The 12,944-nt window shown below is 45.6% G+C and overlaps 1 protein-coding gene and 1 long non-coding RNA gene across 5 annotated transcripts in view; one reads left to right on the forward strand and one right to left on the reverse strand.

The window, feature by feature from the left end:
- LOC127906784 (uncharacterized) overlaps nt 1–8,038 on the forward strand; it is a 95,984-nt gene extending 87,946 nt beyond the window's left edge. The window contains exon 3 of the long non-coding RNA XR_008062841.1: nt 5,680–8,038. This is a non-coding gene — a long non-coding RNA (uncharacterized LOC127906784). The remainder of the gene's footprint in view (nt 1–5,679) is intronic.
- nhsl2 (NHS-like 2) overlaps nt 1–12,944 on the reverse strand; it is a 148,026-nt gene that overhangs the window by 50,278 nt on the left and 84,804 nt on the right. Inside the window, exon 1 of one of the 4 annotated variants that reach the window (XM_052460014.1) lies at nt 8,336–8,570. The exons of the other annotated variants lie outside the window; for them this stretch is intronic. Within the exon in view, the coding sequence (XP_052315974.1) occupies nt 8,336–8,369 (34 nt within the window). The 5' untranslated portion in view covers nt 8,370–8,570. Of the gene's footprint in view, nt 1–8,335; nt 8,571–12,944 lie in introns of those variants that run through there. 4 annotated transcript variants of the gene reach the window in all.

Here is a 12,944-nt window from a genome sequence, read left to right on the forward strand (position 1 = left end):
CTTCTTAACACAGCGCGCATCCAACCCGGAAGCCAGCCGCACCAATGTGTTAGAGAGAACGCCATGCACCTAGCGACCTGGTCAGCGCACACTGCGCTCGGCCCGCCACGGGAGTCGCTAGTGCTCGATGAGACAAGAACATCCCTACCGGCCAAACGCTAGGCCAATTGTGCGTTGCCCTATGGGCCTCCCGGTCGCGGCCGGCTGCAACAGAGCCTGGGCTCGAACCCAGAGTCTCTGGTGGCACAGCTAGCGGTGCAGTGCCTTAGACCACTGCGCCACCCGGGAGGCCGGGACCTTCGTGTTTTAATAACGTTGAATAGCAGATCATGCCATTTGACTTCTATTAAGAACGCTCTCATGGAAAAGTGTTCTATCACATCAAGTTTAAGATCTTTGATAGGCTGATGAGGAGGTGGTTACGGGAAATAATCACTGGAACCTGGTGATGTTAGCATAGGGCTAATGTGTGACAGGTTATCTGATGGGACCAGCTACAATGTAATAAACCTATCACGAAATAGTAGGCTGATGCTAAAACTTAACCTTGAACTTAAACTTTTTCTCATGTTTGCAAGTGTGGCCCCAGGGAAACCAGTCACACACGCAGAGCTAAAGAACAGTTAGTACTTAAGACTCTTTTAAGACTCCATTTTGCTGTGAGTGGAAGAGTCAAAGTTAAGAGAAGATTTGTTCCCCTATTACTAGGGGAGATGATAAGACTAAACTGAGCAGCTTTTCTGTCATTGAAGCTTAAAAGTTAAGTCTAAATGGACCCAGCAACTTGGTATAGTCACATCAAACACACATACTGTACAGACAATCTCTCTCACACACACACACACACACACACAGAGAGAAAGAGATTACTTCCCGAGCCCATTGTATCGGCGGGAGGTTGACAGGAAGCAGTGCTCCATCCACTTCCTGTCCAGTTCCTGACCAGACAAGACTAATAAACCTCAGACGTAGATATACAATATATAGAACTCACACACCACCCTTTATTTCATCTGGAATTTCTATCACAAAAAGGTGCTTGTTGGTTAGGTATCACATGGAGAACTATTGCAAACGTTGAAAAACTTTCATTTGAATGACATTCTGAAATTCTGTTTTAACTGAATAATCTTGGGACTGATCACTGTTCTACAAATTCTAGATCTATGCTCCAAGCCAGCTGCAGGCAAAAGTGAGAGCAGTCCTGTATCCTCATCCACACCCAAGTCAAATAGATAAGACAAACACTTGAACTACACGAAGGGAGGCCAGGGTTGAGACACACACACACACACTCACACCCACCTAATATAAACCGCAGCTCAGACACAGGACATGATGGGATAAACTGTTCTCTACAGACAACAGCCTGGAGACAATACAGTTAATAACGGAAATGATAAGATACTAAATTATTAGAGAAGAGAGGGGGGAGGGAGGGAGAGAGAAAGAATACAGTTAATAATGGAAATTAGAAGATACAGTATTGACTCCTGAATGGCACAGCGGTCTAAGGTACTATAGGCATCACTACAGACCCAGGTTCGATTACAGGCTGTCACAACCGGCCATGACCGGGAGTCCCATAGGGCAGCTCACAATTGGCCCAGCGTCGTCCGGGTTAGGGGAGGGTTTGGGCGGGGGGGGGGCTTTAAGTGGCTCATTGCGCTCTAGCAACACCTTGTGGCGGGTCGGGCGCCTGCAGGCTGACTTTGTCGTCAGTTGAATGGTGTTTCCTTCGAAACATTGGTGCGGCTGGCTTACAGAGTAAGCGGGCGGGTGTTAAGAAGTGCAGTTTGGCGGGTCATGTTTCGAGGACTCTCCCGAGCCCGTTGGGGAATTGCAGCGATGAGACAAGATCGAAATTGAATTGCAATTGGATATCACAAAATTGTGGAGAAAAAAATAAAAAGATACAGAAATACTAGAGGAGGGGGTAGATGGAAAGAGAGAAGGAGGGGGAGGAAAGGATGAGGGAGGGAAAGGATGGAGGAGGGAAAGGGGAGGAGAAAGACAGTTAATAAAGGAAATGAGAAGATATCGAATGATTGGAGGAAAGAGTAGATGGGGTAGATGGAGCGAGAGGGGGGAGGAAGGGTGGAGAGAGAGAGGAGAGAGACAGGGAGAAAGAAAGAAAAGGAGGAGTGGGAGAGCAAGAGAGGGTGGGGCAGAGGCAGCCATGAGGGACCACAGAAAGAAGATCTGGTACCACACACGCAAGCACAGACACACACACAGACTGACAGAGCCAAAACATAGGGATACCACTGGGAGAGTGTCACATGGAGGTCAGAGCCATCATTTACACACCAACTCAATTCAGAAATACACACACACACCTCCTCTCCTCCTAAGCACACTTCTCCACCCTCCTCTCCTTGTCCCCCTGCTTTATCCCTCATCGAGCCTCCTCTCCTCCACCCTCCATAATCTCTCCCTCTATCCCTACTATTGGCTCTTTAACTCTCTCTCTCTCTCATCCATCCTTTCTTCAGTGTCATTACATCTGTCAGGCTAAGGAGCGTGATGAGGCTGCATTTAGAAACTCGTTTGCATAAAAATTCTATGAGCTTTAATTTCTATCCCATTCATTTTTATAGATAATTACTCAGAAGGATAGAAAGACATGGAATGAGTGTGTGTGTGTGTGTGTGTGTGTGTGTGTGTGTGTGTGTGTGTGTGTGTGTGTGTGTGTGTGTGTGTGTGTGTGTGTGTGTGTGTGTGTGTGTGTGTGTGTGTGTGTGTGTGTGTGTGTGTGTGTGTGTTAAAGCCACATTAGTCCTAGCCCTGACACATTGTCTTCAGTGAAGTGTGATATGGTGAAAGCTGAGCCTGTGGTATGCGGTTCTATAGTATAGTTAGAGTTATTTTAATGACTGGCCGGGGTCTAATGGAATGTTCTAATGTACTGTTGGAATCTCATGGTGGAATACTGTTACAAGTCCAAGGGCCTAAACAGTGTTTGTGTGTGTGTGTGTGTGTGTTTCCTCTCTCAAAACACACAGAGGCAGTGACCCCAGTCAAACTCGGTCACCTCAACACGTGTATGTAAGGATTCCTAGAGTTCAGGGGTCAAGGTGAAAGATCTTAACTACATTCATGTGGTGTGTGATTCCCTCATCACGAAGAAAGCCCTTCAGTAGGACTCTCTCTCACACACACACACACATTTACATTTACATTTAAGTCATTTAGCAGACGCTCTTATCCAGAGAGACTTACACACACACACACACACACACACACACACACACACACACACACACACACACACACACACACACACACACACACACACACACACACACACACACACACACACACACACACACACACACACACACACACACACACACACCAGTAACACGTGACTGTGAGGTATCCAGCACGGGGACTTGACATTCATACTGTAGCAACAGGGCCTAGCTTAGTAGGAACCATAGAGATACATAGAGATACAGCTTTATGCTAGAAACATCACAAGACCATCTGTCAGAATGGCAGAGTGTTTACTCACTCCAGAACTTTCAACCTTAAAAAAAATTCAATACGAACTTTCCCGCCTAAGAAAAACTAATTAGTGTAATGAATATTGGCCATATACCACAACCCCTCTGGCCTTATTAAGTACAACACTGTCATGGTCTTACAGAAGGGTTAAACAACAATAAAACAGAGTGACTGTCCCTGACCGAGTCTGTAATACCAACATGTTTTATGCAGACCACCATAGTCCCTGTGCCCAAGAACACTAAGGTAACCTGCCTAAATGACTACCGACCCGTAGCACTCATGTTTGTAGCCATGAAGAGCTTTGAAAGGCTGGTCATGGCTCACATCAACACCATTATCCCAGAAACACTAGACCCACTCCAATTTGCATACCACCCCAACAGATCCACAGATGATGCGATCTCTATTGCACTCCACAATGCCGTTTGCCACCTGGACAAAAGGAACGCCTACGTGAGAATGCTGTTCATTAATTACAGCTCAGCGTTCAACACCATAGTGCCCTCAAAGCTCATCACTAAGCTAAGGACCCTGGGAGCCCCTCAGGGGTGCATGCTCAAGCCCCTCCTGTACGCCCTGTTCACTCATGAATGCACGGCCAGGCACGACTCCAACACCATCATTAAGTTTGCTGACAACACAACAGTGTCTGATCTGATCACCGACAACAACGAGACAGCCTATAGGGAGGAGGTCTGAGAACTGGCAGTGTGGTGCCAGGACAACAACCTCTCCCTCAACGTGATCAAGACAAAGGAGATGATTGTGGACTACAGGAAAAGGAGGACCGAGCACGCCCCCATTCTCAACGGTGCCTTAGTGGAGCAGGTTGAGAGCTTCAAGTTCCTCGGTGTCCACATCACCAACAAACTATCATGGTCCAAATACACCAAGACAGTCATGACGAGGGCACGACAAAGCCTATTCCCCCTCAAAAGACTGAAAAGATTTGGCCTGGGTCCTCAGATCCTTAAAGAGTTTTACAGCTGCACCATTGAGAAAATCCTGACTGGTTGCATCACTGCCTGGTATGGCAACTGCTCGGCCTCCAAGCGCAAGGCGCTACAGAGGGTAGTGCATACGGCCCAGTACATAAAGTTTGGGGCCAAGCTTCCCTCCATCCAGGACCTCTATACCAGGCAGTGTCAAAGGAAGGCCTTAAAAATTGTCAAAGACTCCAGCCACTTTAGTCATAGACTGTTTTCTCTGCTATCGCATGGCAAGCAGTACCGATACGCAAAGTCTACGTCCATAAGGCTTCGTAACAGCTTCTATCCCCAAGCCATAAGACTCCTGAACAGCTAATCAAATGGCTAACCAGACTATTTACATCGTCCCCCAACCCCACCACCTATTTTACGCTGCTGCTACTCTCTGTTCATTATCTATGTAGAGTCACTTTAACTTTACCTACATATTACCTCAATTACCTCGGGTAATCAAACGACTACCCAGACTATTTGCATTGTCCCCCAACCCCACCACCTATTTTCCCTGCTGCTACTCTTTTCATTATCTATGCATAGTCACTTTTGTATATCGCCTCGACACTGTTATTTTACTGCTGCTCTTTAATTAAATATTTTTTTTAACTGCATTTTTGTTTAAGGGCTTGTAGTAAGTAAGCATTTCGCTGTTGTGTTTTGGCGCATGTGGAGAGAGAGAGAGAGAGAGAGATTTGGGGGAGAGATAAAGACTTTTCCGGATAAACATATGGGAAACAGATCTACATAAAAACACAATCGTGTTCATGCCAACTAATATAGTTTTGAAGAAATTGTTTAAGTATTGCCTTGTGCAAAACCACATCTCTTTAAGATATTTTCCACATTTCTCTCCCTCATGAGGAAAGCTCACAGAAGTAACAAGTAATGGTAGATCTATCAATTAGTTACAGCGATAGTACTGATGTCATATTTTTGTGATGAATTATTCAAAGAATAAAACTCGTAATTCCGTCACCAAAAATCATTAATGGAATTACTGCCGCTGAATTGGTCAAAACAGTCACATCACACAGTTGTGTCACCTCGTACTGTCCTCCCTTCCACTGGAAGCTCATAACTGTTCTCTTGCTCTCTCTGCCTTTCTCACTCTCCGGTCAATGTCACCTCTCCCGGATCATACTGCCACCTACCCATGAGCCCCCTCTCTTTCCATTTACAGTAACCAGCCCCCTCACCCACTGAGCACCGACCGACACCGGACGTCCACGCATGTTGAAAAGTAGTGGAAATTTGGTCAGTCCACCCTGAACTTAATGTTAACGTCCACAGACGGACCGGACCAAATCTGAATCTATCATAGACTTTCACCCGTTTGAATAGCACTGTACAGTACACTGAATAGAGCGCAGTAGAGAACAGTACAATACAACTAAGTAAAGAAAAGTAGAATATAGTAGAGTACAGTATATCGTACTAAACTGAATTATACTTTACTGTATTGTGCTGGACTCTACTGTACTGGACTCTACCTTACTCTGTTCTGCTGTATTGTATTGTACTGCACTGTACTGTGCTTTGCTGAGCTGCGTTGTATTGTATTGTATTGTATTGTACTGTACTTGTACTATACTGTGCTTTGCTGAGCTGCGTAGTATTGTATTGTACCTCACTGTGCTTTGCTGTGCTGTGCTGTATTGTATTGTACTGTACTGTACTGTACTGTGCTTTGCTGAGCAGCGTAGTATTGTATTGTACCTCACTGTGCTTTGCTGTGCTGTATTGTATTGTATTGTACTGCACTGTACTGTGCTTTGCTGAGCTGCGTAGTATTGTATTGTACCTCACTGTGCTTTGCTGTGCTGTATTGTATTGTATTGTATTGTATTGTATTGTATTGTATTGTATTGTATTGTATTGTACCTCACTGTGCTTTGCTGTGCTGTATTGTATTGTATTGTATTGTATTGTATTGTATTGTACTGTACTGTACTGTACTGTGCTTTGCTGAGCTGCGTTGTAATTGTATTGTATTGTACCTCACTGTGCTTTGCTGTGCTGTATTGTATTGTATTGTATTGTATTGTACCTCACTGTGCTTTGCTGTGCTGTATTGTATTGTATTGTACTGCACTGTACTGTGCTTTGCTGAGCTGCGTAGTATTGTATTGTATTGTATTGTATTGTATTGTACTGCACTGTACTGTGCTTTGCTGAGCTGCGTTGTGAAACATGAGGAGAAGGACATTCATATCCATAATGATGCATTTCTGTGTAGTACAGATCAGGGACCCATGATGTTATTCCGTTACCGTAATTCCATTACCGGGTGTAAATCCACTTTAGAGCTCTGCTTTCCAACCCGACGGGCCCCAACATTATACATTGGGTTAGGGCCGGGTAGGCCCTGTTTTTTTTTCATCAATAACTAGGTTACGGGTAGGTCTTGGGTATGACTAAATTGATCCCCAACGTTTTGAAGCGGAGCCATTTGCTCGTGCTCTGCTGCACAGTACAGTCATATCTGACTAAGATCATAACATGGTGACAGAAGTGCTTCATCCTCGTCAAATATAAAAACAGGAGAGATTATTTCACGAAAATAATCATGTTTTTGTCGGAGTTTAGTGTGACGAAAAACAGCTCACTGCTCTCTCACGTCTTGTCATTGAGCAGAGGAGCCCAAGCCGAGCCGTTGCTATGGATACTCATCGACTAAGAGCCGCCATTGGGCAGAGTGCATGCAGATCCAGCTGCCTGCGCGCAGGGAGTGAGTGACAGACAGAGAGGAGCAGCTAATGGATTTACTAACTGAGGAGGTTATTTCGGATTTCGCTTTAAATTTGGCAGAAGCAATCGGGCCTGGGTATGGTAGGGCCTTAATGTCGCGGGCATGGATAGGCCTTAAATTGTATGCCTATGCAGGGCTTTAATTCACTTCACTTATTGTAGTTCAATAACCAAAGGTGCCATGTAATAGCTGACACCCAATTCCTTCTGCAGACATCGGAGCAGATATTTAACTTTTTCGGTTTTATTAAACATGGTGGCATAAAATCCTGAGGGAGATTTTATCGTAATTTCATTACCAAAAAAAATTGCATCTGCATCAGTTTATCCCACAAAATGTGTTTTTGTACATTTTACAGTGGAAATTGTTCAACTTTGAAATCAACGGCTTTTCTTTGGCATACACTTCAAAGGGAAAAAACTGAGTCAAAGCTGTAATTCCGTGGCCGTGGAATTGCCCTTACCCCACTGATACTCCTCTGTACAAACACACATTCTCAGAGCCAGCAGTGTTTCATATCTTGGCATCGTAACTCTCATTTCCTTATCAATGAGACGCGGACTCCTTTTCCTTGCATGACTTGTACAAGAAAGGAGATCTCACGACATGCCACTGTTTCTCCTGTGTACAATAAAGCTTGCAGCCAACAACCAACGTTTCAGCTTTTCTCATCTTAGCATGAGAAGTGAAGTGCTAGTTTCCACATAAGAAGACAGAAGGCTCCTGTGTCATGCCATTTCGTGGTGAAGTCCAACATAACAGTAAACACATGACTTCTTGCAGCTTTTTGGGTCTTTCCAACTCCAACTCCAACACACACACACACACACACACACACACACACACACACACACACACACACACACACACACACACACACACACACACACACACACACACACACACACACACACACACACACACACACACACACACAGAGACAGACAGACGCGCACACACACGCGCTGCTGCTTTCGAATAAGCTAGCATTCCTCAGCGTTTCTTATAATGATAAATACCCTACTGCTCGTGCTAGGTTGTTCCAAGCGCCGATTCCCGAAATCCCTGCATTCCCAGGCAGCCTTACCTGACCTGGTCCGTAAAACTTCCAGCCTCTCCATGTCTGCTTTCACACTTACTCACTCAGTAGGAGTGGGAACGGGAAGCGAGAGGGGAAGAGGGAGAGAAAGAAAGAGACGCTCCAGACTCTGAGGTAAGTCTTGTGAGTCATTAGCTGACTGAAGCTAGGAGTGTGTCAGCAAGAATGAGAGAGAGAGAGAAGAGAGAGAGAGAGAGAGAGAGAGAGAGGAGAGAGAGAGAGATTTCTCTAGTATGTCGAGGGGAGAAAGAGAGGAAGTCAATGGTGCCGGCTCTGTTCACACCCTCCCCTCCTGTCTCCCCCTCTCCTACCCCCATCCTCCCCCTTCCCTCCCTCTGTGGCCATTGTCATCGCTGCGCTGCTTTTTCCTTCCCTTCCTCTCTAACCCTTTCCTGAACCATTTCCTGAGCACACTGGAGGTGACGGATAACTGGCCAATAGGGAACCTGGGTGTGTGTGTCCGCAGGAATGAGCACACCGCATAAAAACACACACACACACACGCAACACACACACACACATGTTCACTTATGAGCGTGTTGGGAAAACATGACGACAACAAGAATCAGACCATGGCTGTAAAACCAAAAGAACACGCCAAGAAGCATACACAACCAAACTAACAGAGAATAACTTGGTGTGTGTCTGCAGGATGTACTGTGCATTCACACCACAGGGCCGGTACCCACATAGAAACACACACACACACACACACACACACACAGAACATGTGTTCACTGATGAGAGCGTTGGGTGAACTTTACCAACCAAACTAAAGAGGCTAACTCTGTGTGAGTGAGCTAATTGTGAAATTCCTCTTTGAAGCGTCTACAATCAGCGCTTTCTACAGGCAACACCAAACGCATGTCTGAGTAATCAGCAGATAATCTTATTCTCCTGACTCTACGTGTGTGTGTGTGTGCGTGCCATATGAAGAAACATTGAGGCTTAAGACTTAGTCAGTATAGATAATATAAGTATTGCCAATGTATTCGCTTTCAAGCGCATGTAAAGTACATCAGTCGAGAGAGAGAGAGAGAGAGAGAGAGAGAGAGAGAGAGAGAGAGAGAGAGAGAGAGAGAGAGAGAGAGAGAGAGAGAGAGAGAGACGACAACAGTCTCTCTAAGAACACATAACACCCTGAACGACACCTCTCTCCCCCATCTCTCCCCTCCTCCCCCTCTCTCTCCCTCTTCCTTCCTCAACCCGAAGATAAAAGGATATGATAGGCTACAGCCACAACAACGGTACGATCTATGGCATACAGACAGCATATTGTATACATACTAGGTGGAATCTGTACAGAATCAACTCACTTACTGGCACCAAGGGACAAACTCACTAACATATACATACACACACACACACAGTCAAATGTACTCCCTAACACAGTCAGTAGACAGTGGATTTACATTCCTGCTATTTACATTCCCGCCGTCGATGTCTGTGGGATAACGCTATGACACACCCTCTATGCCTGCAGCACATAGACCAGGTGACCAAGGATACACATACAGACTTTCTCTCATATAGATACATATAGTTTTAATGTTCACACACACGCACATTCACACACACACACAGATGTGTGCACGCAATCACTCTCACTCACGCACAGGAGCACACACACACACACATGAATGAACAAAATGTACACACACTCACACAAACCAGTCAGCAGAGTACCATTCGGAATTCAACCTGCTTTAAACACCTGGATGTTGCCATAGCAACAGAAGCCTGCTCAGTCACTCACTCTCACTGATTTTCAGGGTGGCAGGGTAGGCTTGTGGTTAGAGCATTGGACTAGTAACCGGAAGGTTGCAAGTTCAAATCCCTAGGCTGACAAGGTACAAAGCTGTCGTTCTGCCCCTGAACAGGCAGTTAACCCACTGTTCCTAGGCCGTCATTGAAAATAAGAATTTGTTCTTAACTGACTTGTCTAGTTAAATAAAGGTGAAATCATAGAGCTGGGCGATATTGTGATAAATTGCCTGTTATAACCGACATGCCAAAACTATAGTTTGTTAACAAGAAATGTGTGGAGTGGTTGAAAAACAAGTTTTAATGACGCTAACCTATGTGTATGTAAACTTCCGACTTCAACTATATATATATAAACACACTACATGGCCAAAAGTATGTGGACACCTGCTCGTCGAACATTTAATTCCAAAATCATGGGTATTAATATGGAGTTGGTCCCCCTTTGCTAATATAAAAGCATCCACTCTTCTGGGAAGGAGTTCCACTAGATGTTAGGGACTTGCTTCCATTCAGCCACAAGAGCATTAGTGAGGTCGGGCACTGATGTTGGGTGATTAGACCTGGCTGGCAGTCGGTGCTCTAATTCATCCCAAAGGTGTTCAATGGGGTTGAGGTCAGGGCTCTGTGCAGGCCAGTCAAGTTCTTCCACACCGATCTCGGGACTTATGAAGAATGGGTGGTCCTGGGGCTCATCCAGCTGGTCCTGGGACTGAGTTCAAACCTGTTCTACTAACACACTGAGGCCTCAGGACCAGAACATCCAATCAATCAGAATAAAACAAATTACAACACAGTCAAAACAAAAATTACATTGCTTATTGGGAAACCAGCATAAGCACAAAGCAAAATGCAGTGCTATCTGGCCCTAGATTGACAGTACACCATGGCTAACTATTTGACCATGGTTACTGATCAAAACCTTTACAAAGTACAGGCTCAGTGAGCACAGCCTTGCCATTGAGAAGGGTAGACACAGAATAACCTGGCTCCCTGTAGTAACCTGGCTCCCTCCCTGCAACCATATGCACATCATCAGAACTTGAGACAGAGCTGCATTTCCTCAGCAAGACGGAGCTCCTCTTCCTCCCGGGAAGGACTGCCCGATCACGGTTGACAACTCCATTGTGTCCTCCTCCCAGAGCGCTAAGAACCTTGGCGTGATCCTGGACAACACCCTGACGTTCTCAACTAACATCAAGGCGGTGTCCCGTTCCTGTAGGTTCATGCTCTACAACATCCGCAGAGTACCCTTATTCACAGGAAGCGGCGCAGGTCCTAATCCAGGCACTTGTCATCTCCCGTCTTGATTACTGCAACTCGCTGTTGGCTGGGCTCCTGCCTGTGCCATTAAACCCCTACAACTCATCCAGAACGCCGCAGCCCGTCTGGTGTTCAACCTTCCCAAGTTCTCTCACGTCACCCCGCTCCTCCGCTCTCTCCCACTGGCTTCCAGTTGAAGCTCGCATCCGCTACACCATGGTCCTCGCCACGGAGCTGTGAGGGGAACGGCACCTCAGTACCTCCAGGCTCTGATCAGGCCCTACACCCAAACAAGGGCACTGCGTTCATCCACCTCTGGCCTGCTCGCCTCCCTACCACTGAGGAAGTACAGTTCCCGCTCAGCCCAGTCAAAACTGTTCGCTGCTCTGGCCCCCCAATGGTGGAACAAACTCCCTCATGACGCCAGGACAGCGGAGTCAATCACCACCTTCCGGAGACACCTGAAACCCCACCTCTTCAAGGAATACCTAGGATAGGGTAAGTAAGTTAATCCTTCTCACCCCCTTCTCCCCCAACAAGATTTAGATGCAAGTGGCTGTTCCACTGGTTGTCATAGGTGTTTGCACCAATTTGTAAGTCGCTCTGGATAAGAGCGTCTGCTAAATGACTTAAATGTAATGTAAATGTAAATCTCCAAAGTAAGCTTTCGCAATATGTACATTGTTACATCATGCCAATAAAGCAAATTTAATTGAAAAATTAAGAGAGAGAGAGAGAGAGAGAGAGAGAGAGAGAGAGAGAGAGAGAATGTATGAATGTAAATAAGCAACAGCTGAAGATAAGGCAGTTTTGGCAGCCAAATATGAGAGAGAGATGCAGGGAGAATGATGGAGCGAGAGCGAGAGAGAGCGAGAGAGAAAGAGTATGTGTGTGCATGTACATAAGCAACAGCTGAAGATAAGAAGACAGTTTTGGCAACCAAATATGCGTCCTCCTGCCACAACCGGAGGGACCGCCAGTGAAAAGTGCAATGAAACAATAGTATTTGCCATGTTGTTTTGTTTGGGCTTTCATACCATATGGCTTTTCAGTCACGTTCAGTCTTGTTAAAACGAGTCTACTACTATTTAGATTTGTATTTATTATGGATCCTAAGGCAAGCAGCTACTCTTCCTGGGGTCCAGCAAAATAAAGGCAGTTATATACAATTTGTAAAACATTACAATACATTTCACAACAGATTTCACAACACATTAAGTGTGGGCCCTCAGGCCACTACTCTACAACACAAAATCCATGCGTACGTGTGTGTATCGTGTGTATGTTATCATGTGTGTATGCGCGTTTCCGTACCTCGGTGTGTGTCTTTTCACAGTCCCCTCTGTTCCATAAGGTGTATTTTTATCCGTTTTTTTAGCAGTTTTTACTGCTTGCATGAGTTACTTGATGTGGAATAGAGTTCCATGTAGTCATGGATCTAAGTAGTACTGTGTGCCTCCCATAGTCTGTTCTGGACTTGGGGTCTGTGAAGAGACCTCTGGTGGCATGTCTTGTGAGGTATGCATGGGTGTCTGATCTGTGTACTAGTAATTTAAACAGACAGCTCGGG

This window comes from Oncorhynchus keta, chromosome 13 (assembly GCF_023373465.1).
Source record: "Oncorhynchus keta strain PuntledgeMale-10-30-2019 chromosome 13, Oket_V2, whole genome shotgun sequence".
NCBI classification, from domain to species: domain Eukaryota; kingdom Metazoa; phylum Chordata; class Actinopteri; order Salmoniformes; family Salmonidae; genus Oncorhynchus; species Oncorhynchus keta.